The 16,760-nt window shown below is 36.1% G+C and overlaps 1 protein-coding gene across 2 annotated transcripts in view; it reads right to left on the bottom strand.

The window, feature by feature from the left end:
* The window catches only part of LOC134754334 (uncharacterized), an 84,959-nt gene extending 74,233 nt beyond the window's left edge, over positions 1–10,726 (bottom strand). Inside the window, exons 1-2 of one of the 2 annotated variants that reach the window (XM_063690603.1) lie at positions 10,592–10,726; positions 8,199–8,299 (exon numbers count right to left, since the gene is read on the bottom strand). In XM_063690603.1, the coding sequence (XP_063546673.1) occupies positions 8,199–8,299; positions 10,592–10,607 (117 nt within the window). In that variant the 5' untranslated portion in view covers positions 10,608–10,726. The remainder of the gene's footprint in view (positions 1–8,198; positions 8,300–10,591) is intronic. The other variant, XM_063690604.1, reaches the window with a different exon arrangement.
* Positions 10,727–16,760: the final 6,034 nt, after the last annotated feature.

The following is a 16,760-nucleotide window of genomic DNA, read 5'->3' as shown; positions in this document are numbered from 1 at the left end:
ATTAGAAGCGTCAAGACATCCCTGAAAGTGGTCTTAAAGGAACGAGCCCCTCGTGAGGAGGTTTTGATCACATTGATGGCAGAGGTGGAAAATATTGTAAATAGTCGTCCGCTTAGCTACGTATCGACAGACCACGGCGACCCAGAAAGTTTGACACCAAACCACTTCCTCATAGGCTCCTCTTCGAACCTCCCAGTTCCTGGTGTATTTGATGATACTGACCTGTTCCGGAAGAAGATGTGGAGGATATCACAAAGACTCACCGATGCATTCTGGCGGCGTTGGATGCGCGAGGTACTACCAAATCTTCTACCACGACAAAAATGGTGCCAAGAGGGCAAACAGCTAAAAAAGGGCGATGTCGTGGTAATCGTAGACCCAGCGATGCCTAGAAATATCTGGCCCAAAGGACGGGTCCATGAAGTTCACGCTGGCGCCGATGGGCGCATTCGAATCGTCGATATAAAAACACAATCCGGAATGCTTACCAGACCAGTGGCGCGTTTAGCGTTGCTCCCCACAGATGATGATGATTGTCCTTGACGGACAATGGGGCCGAGAATGTAGACGACGCAATAAACTGGACCTGAAATGAATAACCTGAAACATAAAACTTAGTAATTAATATACATTCTAGATTCTAGTTTAATATTATAAAAATAATGTAGGTACACCTTACTTACCCCTGTTGTTTTCTATTCTATGTATGTGTGAATAAAGTGTGCGCGAGAGCATGCATATGTGTGCAACGAGCCTCGGCTATCGACCAATCATGAGTCAGTTTCCGATACGCCTCCGAGCGATACACGCATGTCCATGCGCTCTAACACTTACCTCAAAAAGTATCCCTAGTGTTCTGATTTAGCTCCTCTCCACCTGTGGCTGCAATCGTCGGCTACAGTATGGGAAGGTGAAATTCGGCCGAGCTTGCCCGGGACTCTTACATGAAGATTACTGTTTACATGGCGGAACAAAAAGTATCATTCATAAGATTAACATATAGGATAGCGTTTACCCCTAAAAGCATCTGCTAATAGGATCAGAGTCACATGGAAAAGCTAGTTACTAAATAAAATACCTAATTCATGCATGTTTGAGAAAGATAGACGCATTTAAAATGGCATGGCGGTAAGAAATTCTGCTTCTTCTGATACAGGCGTTCGTAGGGCTCTGTAGGAAAAAGATAGGAGGGCGAACCATTCGTTCAATCCATTAATTGTAATGCAATTATCAATGATACTACATCAGTTACTAGCGGCGATACTCCTCGCCCCTTTTGGAATGTGGCGAAAATCTCGCACTGACCCTTAATGAAACAAGTTGGTCCAGGCTACAGCTATGTGTTTGTGAAGCTGGAGCTGGTGATGGTGGTGTGATATTAAAGCGAACAGAGGCCTCGCCGGCGAGTTGCGGAGGCATGAGGCGGGGAACATCTTTGTGTTAACGAGTAATATGCGACTTAAGACCTCGGGACGTGAACACTCGCGACGAGTCAAGACAGTAAGGGGCACGACGACTCAGACAGAGAACTCATTGCATCTAACACCATGAAATAGTAACATAGTAAATGAGAAACTTATATCAAATAACAAACACAAACCACAGTATATAATTATGTATAACTAAACAATTCACAATTAACGTCTGGCACGATACTGCAGAGTCGATACACTCTCGATGTGTGCACGGTGCACCGTCGCATCTAGCGGCGGCAGCGGGGACTTGGTCGGAGCCGGAGCGCTAGGCCTCAGACAGGGCGTCGAAACGAAAGGGGCTAAAGGGCAGGCGAAAGCCGGCACTCCAATGGGTAGGCCTAGTTTTTACAGGCGCCTTCGGGGACATCGGTAAACAATGAATTCGATAGGGTCGTAATCGTAACACAATTTCAAACCGTACCACAAAATTCTTACATTGCATATTTCCATTTTAAAAGAACATTTTTACATATATATGATTAAAATAGAATTTTACTACTGCTGTAATGCGACATGCTAAAGACGGTTAAATTTGAGGCGACGGTATAAAAGTTTTACTTTAATAAACGCCTTAAATAAACTCAATTAGAGTTTATTTTTCAAAAGCTTACACCATGGATAATTTTTAACTATCAATATCACATGTACATGGATAAGTGATAGGACGTCATTTAGCCAAATATTCATTAAAATACACTTTAATTAAACTTGTTTAGAATTGATTTTTCAAAAGCTCAAACCATGGATAATTTATAACTGTCTATGTCATTTGTACATAGATAAGTGGTAGAATGTGATTTAACAATCTATTCTTTAAAATACACCTTAAGTTATCGACTTTAAAATTGATTTTTCAAAACCTCATCGCTATCATTTGTCACTCGCCGTCGCCGCAGTGCTAGCGCAGCGCGGGCCCGACGGCCGCGAGCACGCCGTGCTACACGCATCGCGCACGCTCAACGCCGCTGAAAAGAATTAGCCTCATGCATGAAGTTTATATTTGAACGAAATATGTTTTATTCGGATGTTTGTTACCGTTATATCATGTTACAAATGCATTTCCGTTTTTAAATTACCATTTAATTACTTAAAATTATAAATAAAAAGTACAAAAATTTGCCCGCGAAAAGCTAGCGAGCGAAACGCTCGAAACGCCACGTGACGTCACGCGTTCGACAGATTAGTGTCATTAGTAGCAAATGTCAGTTGGGCCGCCCAACGTGTGACGTCATCACGCTCTGTCGAATTCGCGCCAAATATTATGAGCGTTTCAACCGCTCAATAATTTTCAACATTTTAAATATTATTTCAGCGAAAAAAAGGGATACCGCTCATGGCAGCGAGCCGACTTCAAAGATGTGCAGTAATATATTAGGCGCATATAATTATGAAGTGAAATGCATTGGTACACAACATAACTGCTTGGCAGATAGTTTGTCCAGAATACCGGTTCCAGATGATAATGTTCGATCACGTGTCGATACGTACTTGCATTTTGTAGAAGACTCGGCGCCGATAAACTACAAAAGCATCGCGAAAAGTACGACGTCGGATAAAATTTTACAACAGCTTACCAACGCGATTAAAACAAATTGGTTGTACTATAACAGCGAAGACCTCAAGCCGTATTTTAATAGAAGACAATATTTGAGCGTCGAACAAGGTTGTATTTTATACGGACATCGTGTAATTATCCCGACTAGTTTACGTGCACAAATATTAAATCAATTGCACGAAACTCACCAAGGCATGGTGAAATGTGAGTTTAGCGCGCAACTATGTGTACTGGCCTAGCATCGACGCCGACATCGAGCGCGTGTGTCGCGCGTGCGACACGTGCGCGCGGGAGCGCGCGGCGCCTGCGCCGGCACCCCTGCATCCGTGGGTATGGCCGCAAGAAACGTGGTACCGTTTGCATTGCGATTTTTTTTCATTGACAAACAATACGTTATATTATTTCGTTATTGTAGATGCTCATTCGAAATGGTTCGAAGCGTATCGCGTTCCGGGTACCTCCGCCAAATCCACGATCGCGAAATTACGTCATGTTTTTAGTCAATTTAAAAAATAGCAATGCATGCGGTCCAGATCAAATACACACTTCTATTATAAAACATAATATTGACATCCTTTGCATACCAATCTGCCATATATTCAACGAGCATATAAAAACAGGAACATTTCCTAGTCAGCTCAAAAATGCTAAAGTAGTTCCAGTACATAAGAAAGGCAGTATACAACACATTAAGAATTACAGGCCCATCTCATTACTCTCGGTAATCGCAAAAATATTTGAAAAATGCCTAGCAGACCGGATAGAAAAATATATGAATGACAACCACTATATATCAACAAAACAATTCGGATTTTTGAAAGGCAAAGACACAATCACAGCTATTACTAAGCTAACGTCCGAGATAATGAATCATCTTAATCATGACATAAAATGTGCAGGAATATTCTGTGACTTAAGCAAAGCTTTTGACTGTGTTAATCACAAGATTTTACTTTATAAATTAGAATACTATGGCATACGGGGTACTGTACTCAATCTGATATCTACCTACCTAACCAGACGTAGACAATTTGTTGAAATTAAGTGTTCAAGTCAAGCCGAAAGTAATAAAGCCTATAAGTCTGATGAAGGCATTATAAGACGTGGCGTTCCGCAAGGATCAGTTCTTGGACCTCTGTTGTTCTTAATATTTATTAATGATCTTCCAGAAAATATTTTAAATGGAACTCCTTACCTATATGCCGACGACACTAGCTTGATTCTGGGTGCAGATACTCAAGAAGAATTGCAGAACATAACCACCCGTGGCTGGGAAAATCTTTTAGAATGGTTCTCCGCAAATGGTCTGTCGCTCAATAATGACAAGTGTTGATTTTTAAACGTGCATTCAACTCAATGGACTGTTCTCTAAATCTGCCTTTTGCTAAATCAGATTTAATTCGTTTTCTTGGTATCGAACTGGACCCATACTTAAGGTGGCATGACCACATAAACTATGTTGTGAAACGACTAGGAAGTGCATGTTATTCACTAAAATCGATGGCTAAACTTAGCGATAAGCAAACCCTGAGAACTATTTATTATTCATATGTCGAGAGTATAATCAGGTATGGCATTGAAGTGTGGGGCAATAGTCCAAGTGTAAATAAAATTCTACTGATGCAAAAAAAATGCTTGCGCTTCATTGAAGGTTACTTCCCTGAAACGCATAGGCATCTGTTTGTAAACAACAATATACTTACAGTAACTGCATTGTATATATACCAAATCTGTTTATTTGTTTATAAAAATTTAAGCTCATACAAATCCAAAAAAGAATGGAAGAGATACCCGCTTCGCCGCAATTTAGATCTTATGCTACCTGAATCACACTTTGCATACTATAAGAAAAGCATCAACCATATCGCAATTAAAATTTATAATGGTCTTGACATAAAAATTAAGGATTCCAGTAATGTTAAGGAGTTCAGTGCAAATCTTAAGACATACCTAATAAGTAGACCATTTTATAACCTAGACGAATATTTTGGTAAGATATTTGATTAACAAAGACTGACAATTACACTCATTTTATTTTAATTTTTATTGTTTTAGACTATTATTATTACTATTTGTAGAATTTCATGACGAATTAATCTGTATAATTATTCATTATTATTGTAATTGAAATGACCTCATCAATTTTAATTTATTGGGTATCTATATTTTTGACATGTATAAAATTAATTGCTTATATATATTCAAATTGGTTTGATACTGTGTATCCACTACTGCATGGATTCGTCCTTATTAGCAATAAAGATATTGAGTATTGAGTATTGAATTCGGCTTTCCGCTCGAACTCGTGTCTGATAACGGGCCACCGTTCAATAGCAATGAATTTGTGTGTTACTTGCAAAATAAGGGCATTCATCATACAACAGTGACACCTTACAAACCTAGTAGCAATGGATGCGCCGAGAATTGCGTGAAAATTGTTAAATCGGCATTAAAAAAAGCCATGCGGGATAAGGTCGATCTGGATGCTACCTTGGAAGATTTTTTATCTATTTACAGAGCGACCCCACACACGATAACGGGAAAAACACCGGCGAGTCTAATGTTAAAGAGGGAGGTGCGTACGACCTTTGACCTCCTGCGGCCTAGTGTCAACGAGACGGTGCGACGTAAGCAAATTGCGCAAATGAGTCATAAAAAAGGTTCTTAGGTAGGTAGGAAGGTTTCCCAGTATACACCACGGCTTATAGTGGTTTATATACTTAGTTTTATAAGCGCTTAAAAGGCTAATTATCAGAGTAATCGTGATCAAATACTAAATATCATTTTCTGAGACGCATATAAGAGTAATTGCGAACGCTAAAATCAATATAAGAATCTTGTCAATTGACATAAAACAAACCTAACCTAATCTATAGGATAACCTGAGGAAAATCCTGAAAAGTTAACGGTTTAAGAATTATGACTAATGATAATATGACAATCATTATATTATGACTTTTATTATAGGTACCATTAAATAAAACTAAAAGGTCGGCGGTTGCTTCGAAATTCGAAAAACTCGAAAAAGCCGGTTTTATCAAACCTAAACCCGGTTTTTAGAATTGGCTGTAAACCCGGTTTTTCCGGTTTTTTCGAATTCGGTGAAACCGGATTTGTGACGCCTAATTGTAGCGTTACTGACCTTGCTGCTACTGTTACCAAATTAAATCTGGACCTCTTGCATATTCAGCGTTGGTCTGAGAAGTTCGGTCTGTTTGTTAATCCTTCCAAGTGTCAGGCCATTGTCATAGGCGGCGAACGTCAGCTTGCGAAAATCGATTTTACACCCCCCGTATATTTCAATGGCACTCCGATTCCCTACAGTCAAGAGTGTAAAAGACTTGGGCATCTATATAGACAGCACCCTGAGTTGGAAGACTCAGGTGGCTGAAATAAGCCGTAAAGTTACTGGTTCTCTACACGCCCTTAACAGACTCAAACACTTTTTACCCGTTAAAACCAAAATATTATTAGCACAGACATTAATTTTGCCCATAATTGACTACGGGGATGTGTGTTATCCGAACTTAAATGAAGAGCTCTTGAACAAATTAGATCGCTTACTAAATAATTGCATTCGGTTTATTTTCTGTCTCCGTAAATACAACCATGTTTCTTTTTTCCGCTCTAAACTTGGATGGTTTCCTATACGAGTTCGTCGCAACATTCGCATGCTTTGCAGCCTTTTTTCTGTCATTAATGATCCTCGATCCCCCGAATATTTGAAAGCTTTCTTCAACAACTATCGTGTTTCTCGTGTCCGTCAACTTCGCTCTACTGGCAACCTTTCTTTATCTATACCATCTCACCGAACAGGTTACATGTCCAATTCATTCTCCATTCAGGTAGCTCGCCTTTGGAACAGTCTCCCTGTTAAAATGAGACAGTCTCCAAATAGATTTGCTTTTAAAAAAGCTTTAAGTGAGTACTTTGCTGGCAGAATGGCAAATTCTTAGCGTCTCTATTTTGTTAGTTTCATTTGATTTCTTATGTATGTGTATGTATATGTATCTTTATATGTATATATATATATATATTATTTTTTTAAATTATATATGCATGTATTATACCTATGTATTATTTATATTACTTGTATTTGTTTAGTTGTATGAGTTGTGTAAAATACCTACTTTGTTTTGTAATTACAACGTGATGTTGCACCGCCTACAAGTTCTCTGCTTTACCCGAAGGTTGACTGGTAGAGAATGCCTTGTAGCATTAAGTCCGCCTTTTGTACATTTGTATTTTCTTTTGTGCAATAAAGATTAAATAAATAAAAAGTACTGAGGTTGACTGAAGTATCATGACAATGAATACGAACGTTCGCTATCTTAATGCTTGATCGTCCTTCATTACTACTATGTTTAAGTATACTATAAGTACGCATACTGACATATCATGCAGTGGAATCTTCGAGTTTCTGTGGTTAGCGTGTAAGGGCACACGGCACACGGCACACCTGAAACCCTTATCCACCACTGTGACCCGTATTAGATACTTGTCTACTTATTATAGTTATAAGTGTTCTAAATAATTGGTAGAATGAACTATTAATGTGGCCTGACCTACGTATAGCATAGGCCTCTTAACTTAGCCATCCGACGCGACGGATAGTTATATATATTAGTTTAACAACCAATAGGTACATGAGACGAGACGGGATGGGAGATTTAAGTTTAGTTTATTTATTTTTAAACTTACCTACACGCTACCCATCTACCTACTTAAAATATTAAGACGAAAGTGGAGGACCCGTGCGAAATCCCCTTTTCATACAAACGTAGTCCTCATTTTCCTCTCTGGATATTAACATTATTGAAAATATTTTGACACAATTTGTTGTATATCAACCACAGCTATGCCCGTAGGTTCATTTTATTCGTATTTTTTATTATTATAAGAGTTAGGAGCATTTAAAAAATTGTATGAATTCGGTTTAGCTATAGTCAATATATATCCAATTATGTAAAAATATTTTCTATAATGTCAATATCCAGAGAGGAAAATGGGGACTGAGTTTGTATGGATAAAAGGCCGTCCCCTTTCCTCTTAAATTATTAGTCTTATTTTAAGCATAATAACATGTACCAAGTGCACATATTTTGGTGAATTATAAGATTACTGAGTAAATTACAATTGAGTGTAAGAAATAATAAATTAAGGCTTACATTTTTGGAGACGAGCGGAGTAGATTCGGTAGCATTACCAGTGCTCGTCGAAGACTTCGGTTCAGGAGCTTTAATTGTCGCCATCTTGCCCGATCCTGAAACTAATTAGAGTGGTTAGTCATTTATGTCTTTATTGGACTAGGCACTTATTTTTAACCGACTTCAAGATTTTTCATATTCACATTACCTGCATAAATATCTAAACGAACAGTGAACAATGATTTTAGTCTTGTTACTCATCTCAGCAATCACAACAATATCAAAAGCGTTATGTTTGCTGTATTGACAAAAAACCGGCCAAGTGCAAGGCGGAATCGCGCACCGAGGGTTCCGTACATTACATAATTTTAACAATATATTTTTTATGCGAAACGTGAGTGAAAGGTAAATTGCGGTTTACGATTTATGACGTATTAAAAAAAAACTACTTACCAAATCTCGTTCAAACCAATTTTCGGTGGAAGTTTGCATGGTAATGTACATCATATATTTTTTTCAGTTTTATCATTCTCTTATTTTAGAAATTACAGGGGGGGGTGACACACATTTTACCACTTTGGAAGTGTCTCTCGCGCAAACTATTCAGTTTAGAAAAAAATGATATTAGGAATTTCAATATCACGTATGGGTTTGATGAAAAAAAAATTTGAGTTTCAGTTCCAAGTATGGAGAGCCCCCAAAATTTATCGTTTATTTTTTATTTTTGTGTGAAAATCTTAATGCGGTTCACAGAATACATCTACTTACCAAGTTTCAACAGTATAGTTCTTATAGTTTCAGAGAAAAGTGACTGTGACATACGGACGGACAGACAGACAGACATGACGAATCTATAAGGGTTCCGTTTTTTGCCATTTGGCTACGGAACCCTAAAAATCTATTCAGTGGCGGAGCATCCATAGAACTGGATTCCCATTGGCTTGCTTCATCTTACCCATGAAGAAAAAGAAAGCCTGTAGACTCCCAACTTGCCGACAATTTTTTTTTGACGCGCCGCCACTGCACCAAAAAAATATGCTTCGGCATGTCCACTATAGTGTAAGCCGTTCGTATAAAAAAACCGCAAATCGATGTACAGGTTAGCCGTTTGGCACACGCATACTAGAGGTCAAAACAAATTTTTTGACCCGCAGTTCCTAAAAAAAATTCCCTTAGGAGGAGAGTGCTGAAACATTTTTTTTTTTGTATGGAAATTTTTTATGTTTCTAAAACCTATCGTGTGTGGTATCATATGAAAGGGCTTTTTGAGGCGATTCTAAAACTATACCACATCATAACATTTCAGCCATTTTTTTTTAATAAAAACAAAAATAATTTTCAAAACATACCAAGTTTGGACTCCTTCATTAAGATTTTATTTTTTATTTTTCATGTGTATAATTTTTCAATGTTACACTATTGAAAAATAAAAAAAACAATGAAATTATAATCAAAATTGCTTTCTTTTATTAGATATCAAGATATTACGTATCAGTTGTAAAATATTGTACAAAGAAAAATCGGTAAGGTATATCGTATCTGAAGGATACAACCTTGATATTTTGTGTCAAAAACTAAACAAACTATACGAACGGCTGAAAGGCGCAGTTAAAGGGTTAAAAAGGTATTTCCCGTTGGATATGTGGATATTACGTATCATAATATGATTAATATGTACCGTATCTGCAGTAGAGTTCCATAAGTTTCGTTAAATAGGTATTGAAGTAGAACTGTGTCACTTTGTAAAATTGAAAAATTAAAAAAAAATGTTAATGATATTATTTTCAAAATTGCTTTCTTGGGGTTGGATATGAGGATATCACGTATCATTTGTGGTATATTGTACAAAAAAAAATATCTGCCACATCGTATCTAGAGGAGTCCAAACTTGGTATGTTTTGAAAATTCTTTTTGTTTTAATTTAAAAAGATGGCGGATTAATGATGAGGTATATTTTTAGAATCGCCTCAAAAAGCCCTTTCGTATGATACCACACACGATAGGTTTTTGAAAAAAAAAATCCATACAAAAAAATAAATGTTTCAGCACTCCCCTCCTAAGGGATTTTTTTTAGGTACTGCGGGCCAAAAATTTTGGTTTTGACCTCTAGTATGCGTGTGTCAAACGGCTAACCTGTACATCGATTTGCGGTTTTTCTTCGAAATTGGGGTCGAGCGGCTTCCACTACTAATCATTTCATTTTCTCCTAATATAACAACTGTTTTACCATCGATGTAAATTAGAAATCAGCCGAGATTCCTCTACGAAAAACCAGTCTAAAAAATCCCAACCAAAACAAGTTACTCTAATGATAAAATAACTATCTTATTTAAATAACTTTGTTAGTATTGTCCGACGCTGGTGTAAGAAAGCCCTAGTAAAGCCGATGTCGTAATAATAAAAGAACGAATTACCCAATTTCCTGTCCATCAATAAACGATATAGTTACTTGAGACCCTTAAACGGCTTCACGACTGTACCTCTGCGTGTAAACGCACTGGTCGACTCGGGTAGGCCCGGCGCACTTCCACTCCGAGCGAGGCTTAATTCTATACTGGCGCAGCTGTGAGCTAGCGCTAACAGTTTCGTCAACCGTCAACGTCATTTCGGCTTCAGCACCACGTGACACGTCGCCCGCCTATAATATTAAGCCGTAGGCCGTAATAGGTTGTAATGTATTTATAATTACAAAAATTAAGGAAGGTAGGTTGCACTATTGCTAACTTGCAACTTAAAATGTTTAAATTGGTACGTAGGAAAACTAATAAGTAATAGTCTAATTACCGCCAAAATTATAAAATGAATACAAAAAACCGGCTTAGTGCGAGTCGGACTCGCGTTCCAAGGGTTCCGTACATTACACAATTTAAACAATATATTTTTTGTGAAATGTCTAAAAAAACCCGTGGGGGTCGGATCAAAAACTAAGTACTTAAGTCCGACTCACGCTTGACTGCACATTTCTAATAGGTTTTCCGGTGATCTATAGGTAAAGATCTATTATGTGTATTTTTTTTTTAATTTTTGACCCAGTAGTTTCGGAGATAAAGGGGGAATGGTAATTTTTTGCTTATTTTCTTGAATAACTTCTAAACTATTTATCATACAATTATAAAAAAAATATATTTGAGATTCTCACAATGAGCTCTTTCATTTGATATGTAACACGATATAGTTTGACAAACTTTAATTTTTTAATTTTCTCATTTACCCCCCAAAAGTGGCCCCCGTGGGTAAAATTAATTTGTTTGTTACATGTCCTTCTTTGGGTCACAAACTTACATATGTGTACCAAATTTCAACTTAATTGGTCCAGTAGTTTCGGAGAAAATAGGCTGTGACAGACGGACAGACAGACAGACAGATAGACGCAAGAGTTGTCCTATAAGGGTTCCGTTTTTTCCTTTTTAGGTACGGAACCTTAAAAACAGCAAACCTGTATTTACATGCTGTTCCGGAATATTTCGTTGTACTTACCTAATTTAGGTATATAGGTAAGTGTTGGCAACATCAATATACCAGCCAATTTAGAACTTACAGTAATTTAAGGGACAAATAAGAGTGTCAGAAAAGATTTAATCTGTTTAAAAGGTATTTACAGTCATCTGACTGTAGAAAACACCCATGACTCAGGAACACACATCTGTGTGTTCCTGAGTCATGGATGTTTTCTATGTATTTAAGTATTTATATATTATATATGTGGTGTTTAGATTTACATCCGTTAATCTAACCACTCTTGGATTAATTATATTATAAATAAAACAATTTATTATTGTTCCACACAGTGCGCTCGAGACACCCTCCGCCATGACAGTCTGACTAGTGTTGCCAACGCATCTGATTGATTTATTTATTTATGAACACCACATCTCTTCCCTTTTAACAAATTTGAAATTGTAGAACAATTCATAAAATGAACCATTTACTAAATAACAAAAAGTAAACTCGCACTACACACATTTCTAATCAGCATCTTAGCTTTAACCAAATGAGTGGTAACAATTAAAATAATGCATTTAGAAACAATGACAAAACTAATAAATCACCACACACTTTTTATTAACTCGGTGTTCACCTATGAATGACAACACCTAATGATAATATCAAGAAGTTGAACTCCAGTTACCAATAATATTACAGCTTTCCACATAGTCTTAGAAACCTTATTTCTTGTAAATACCCTTTAGTGTACAATCATTATGTTTACAATATGATCACGACTATATATTACCTAGCCAGCTTTGGATGCTTAATATGTTAACAACAATGAGTGATGTTAGACTAGAAATATGTACCACTGGTTAGTAGCACAACATATATATATTCTTACTTGAGTCTAGATTAGTCCTTAATGTAGGTAGTTAAAGTAGACCATATACTGATACATCAATGACATGTAACATTCACTGTAGCAATACTGATACATCTATGACCTGTACATCCAGTATAATAATGATTGTTCCATAAATATCTTGTTCGCAGTGTATCCTCTTTTGTAGAGATACCTATGACATTTATAATCTATTACCTCTCCTTTCTTTTAAATGAAATTTTAAGTACTTTTGTTACAATCTGCATCTATTCATTTCAGTGTATACTTGCAATTATATCATACATAATAAAATCTGTTAGTTTGTCAAGGACTGTCACATTTCAAACATAGACAGAGAATCATACTATCCTTGTCTTACACTAGCACCAGCACACAAAAGAAAAGGATGAGTATTGTTCCTATTTATTGCCAATTTGGTTTGACCAACTATAGATAAATCTATTAACCCACTATAGATAAATACATGAAGCATATATATATGTTTAATAAACTTTCATACTTACAATATTTTTTGTAGTTGAAACTACCTATATGAGCCAATGTGCACATTTTCAACATTCTACACCATAATTTTAATCAGTAATCAGTCATTAATTTCTTTCATTGGTACATATGATGGTACATAATAAATAATAGTTATGACCCTGTAAGGGCACTGAAAATTAAAATCCTTGGTAACTAAAAGTTTTAGTTTATGCTATATATATTAGTATAGTTACCCTTTTGCTACCGCTATTAAGTATTAAGACAGATTATCTTTATTTATAACATGTCAGTATCAATTAATTACAATAATTAGTGACAAACATCTAAACATGTTTCACATAGATTTGAATCCCCATATCACGCACATTTTGTCTACAAGTAAGTAAATATAAGGATACATACGCCACGCAGGTGGCGCTGTAATCGTTACAATGCACTTAATTGTCATAAACAATCAAGATATTTGAAATCGCTTCACATTTTACTATTTTTATTCTGTGTTGGTACTGTTGGTATCTAAATACTTACATAAAATACATAATACATATGTATTTCAAAACAACAGAAACCAAATTATGGCGACAAAACGTCGTGGCTAACTTGCGTTATTTGCTTGATGGAGGATTCAGTGCAATATTTGTAACCACCAGATAAACTCCACCGACCTTCGCCAGGAATTTGCACTCCAAATGGACTGTTTAGCACGTAGTCAGTTTTCAGCCGCATTGGTTGGTTGTGAACTTCCTGTAAGAGAAATCCAGACGATTCATCTGTCACCACGCTATGGGTGTGTTTTATACCCATTTGGGAAGGTACATAAGTGGTATATAAACAATTCAAGCAGTTGTTTGTGTTGTGAGCCGTTAATCAAGTTGATTGACATGTAATAATTTGATGTTGTCTTTCTTGCGTAAATACATAATGGACTTGTGGTATGGACTAGTATAAGCAGTATACAGTAGTATTTAGGTATTTATTTGTTCTGTTACAGGTATACATTTCAGGCCATTAATAAGGCATAAGCGTCAACAATTTAACGCAAAAATGAACCCTATAACTTGAAATATAGTTCAAAATCAGGTGGAAAATATATACCCTCTGCCTTAAAAACGTAATACTCCATTGCTATTTATAATGTACACATTTCATGAAATATTGAGTTTTAATGTCATAGGATACCTTGTTCCTGAAAATACTTGCTGAAAATTTCAAGGAAGCAATCTACCATAAATTTGTTTAAAAAACATCATAGGTAACATTGACACTAATAAGTACATTATTCTAATCCCTCCTATAAGGTGATTGTATATCCTTGGACCTAATGTATTTATTATTTAACCTTTTTGACGCCATGTCAAACACAAAAGCTGTCACTCGAACGTCACGTCACCGAAGTGTCAAAACTGAAATTGAACTTGATGCACATGCACGCTCTGTTGCGCTGTGGTCTGTGATGGATGAATCCGTCTTTGCGCATTGTACCTGCGGTGCCGATATATCGGTCATTGGCGTCCAAAAGGTTAATACAGAGTAAGAGACATTGCCAGCTTGCCTAACAAATGCAGGCCGCACAATGCACAAGAATAAGATATGGTTTAAGACTGGAAGGTTTTAAGATATGGATACCAATATGTGCCCGTCGAATTTAATTTCAATTTCGATGAGGTGGTCTAAATCACTGCCACTCAAGAGTTGACAATTTCGACATGATCACTAGTAAGGTTAAATCAAAACTCCATTAAGATTTTCTTTTTACTTGCACTTACCCTATTCCACTGACATTTAGAAATATATATGGCTCGTAACATACCACAGGTGCTGACATCATTATACCTCACGCAGCTAAGTCAGTCTCCATTCCTGGTCACTGATATTTTCTCTGACAATGTTGAACAACACCCACAGACGTTGCAAACAACAATTTTACTGAAGTTGCTGTTCTCAATGTGTTAATTAGGACATATTGTGACATATCAATATAACTTAACATTTGCATTAACACCCAGTATAATTATTTTGCTCTGTAGTTTTGTAAAATCTGGTGATGCCCAAGAAACCTGAAAACTCATATTAATTGTTAGTACACATTCCTAGAGTAAATCTACTCCGGGACATTGTTGTATTCTCTACTAAGGCCTTGTCTGTCAGACCTCTCTTTCAGTTTTTCTTTTATTTTATTTTTTATTTTTTCTAACATGTATATGTTAACATTGTTAACACTAAAACGGCTTCCCCTTCCAGGGATAAGCTCCTGCAATGTGAATCATTTTATAACAGGTGTCTTAAACAACTTCTTTAGTGCCTCCATTGTAGAATTTGATAAGAACTAATAAAGTTAATATAAGATATATAATCTAAGTCAACTTGTTGACATTTGTTGTTGCTCATAACTTGTCTACCATAAGACAAAATTTAATTGAATAGGCTAGATGACAAATGTTGATTTCAATGATATCACTTGTTCCGGTATATCTTGAGAATCAAATGTTTGTATGAGACTCATCCTGTTAAAACTTAAAACAATCCACAAGTCAGAAATGCTTATATGCGAGATCCAATTCCAGTAAAAGCCATCTTGATGTACAGGAAACAAGAAAATTGCTATTTAAATATTTACAGTTTGTATAACAAATAACTATATACATCTACTTTTCAATAAAATGCAGGGAATCATTTGAACAGATACTGCTAAAATTTGGGTTTATTGAATGGACAAGTCATGAACTTTTGAGAGCTTATTTTGTTTCAGATGTCTTGTATGTATATTACTGATTACAATATTAATTCTTATAAATCTCATTTTAAAATTTAAAATGCAATGTACTATTATGCAGCATAGCACTAGAAAGAGAGAAATGGAAAGAGTTGGGGGAGGCCTTTGCCAACAAAAGGCATACAGACAACCCTATTATAATAAATAATTAAGATGTAATATACAAAGATAACAAGTGAAACTATGTAATTGTCTGAAACAAAAGGCTATTTTTATTTTATTATTATGCAGCATACAATAAGGAATCGAACACACAATCTCTTCTTTTCATTTTGAAATTTGAAAACAAAATAACCTTGTGTAAGTGTGATACTTTGGAGTTCTTGTATTTCCATACATTATTAGATAATCCAAATCATTGTGATAAATTGCTCATTTATCTACTTCACTAGACAGTGTATTATTGATTCAACATAATGTCATCTTGCCAATTTATCTTGTAATAAAACATTTAGATTAGACTCCATTTGCAATCCACAGACGCCTCCGGGTTACACCCATTAAGGCATTAGAAAAAGCACAGTAGTAATTGTGATCTGTCAAAATGAAGATACAAAATACGAGTCCTTTTGTAATTCTGAGCAACTAGGGGATAATTTATTTGTTTATTATGTCTTTATATGTGGAAATACCACCAAGCATTTACTTTTCCTTTAGATTACCCTGTACATGCAGGTCATATTCCAGTTTTCATAATTTTTTATTAGATAAGTACTCATGGTACATAGATTTTATGAATAACTAACAAGTACAATAAAATTCATTTTCATCAATTTATCGCTTTATTCGTTCCCATCCATTTTGTGGGGTGTATGATGTATTATTTGACAACTCGGACGTACGAGTTTACATCATTTTCGGCCGCAGCCAGTAGTCATTTGACATTTTAGCGATTTCTTCCCATCATTTTATGGGGTTTATGGCTTTACTAGGACTTTACAACTCGGCCGTACGAGTAACCTACACCATACATCCGGCATCAGCCTAC

Source organism: Cydia strobilella, chromosome Z (assembly GCF_947568885.1).
Source record: "Cydia strobilella chromosome Z, ilCydStro3.1, whole genome shotgun sequence".
In the NCBI taxonomy this organism is placed as follows: domain Eukaryota; kingdom Metazoa; phylum Arthropoda; class Insecta; order Lepidoptera; family Tortricidae; genus Cydia; species Cydia strobilella.
The sequence above is the reverse complement of the archived record's forward strand: the minus strand, read 5'-3'. Positions and strand labels throughout refer to the sequence as shown.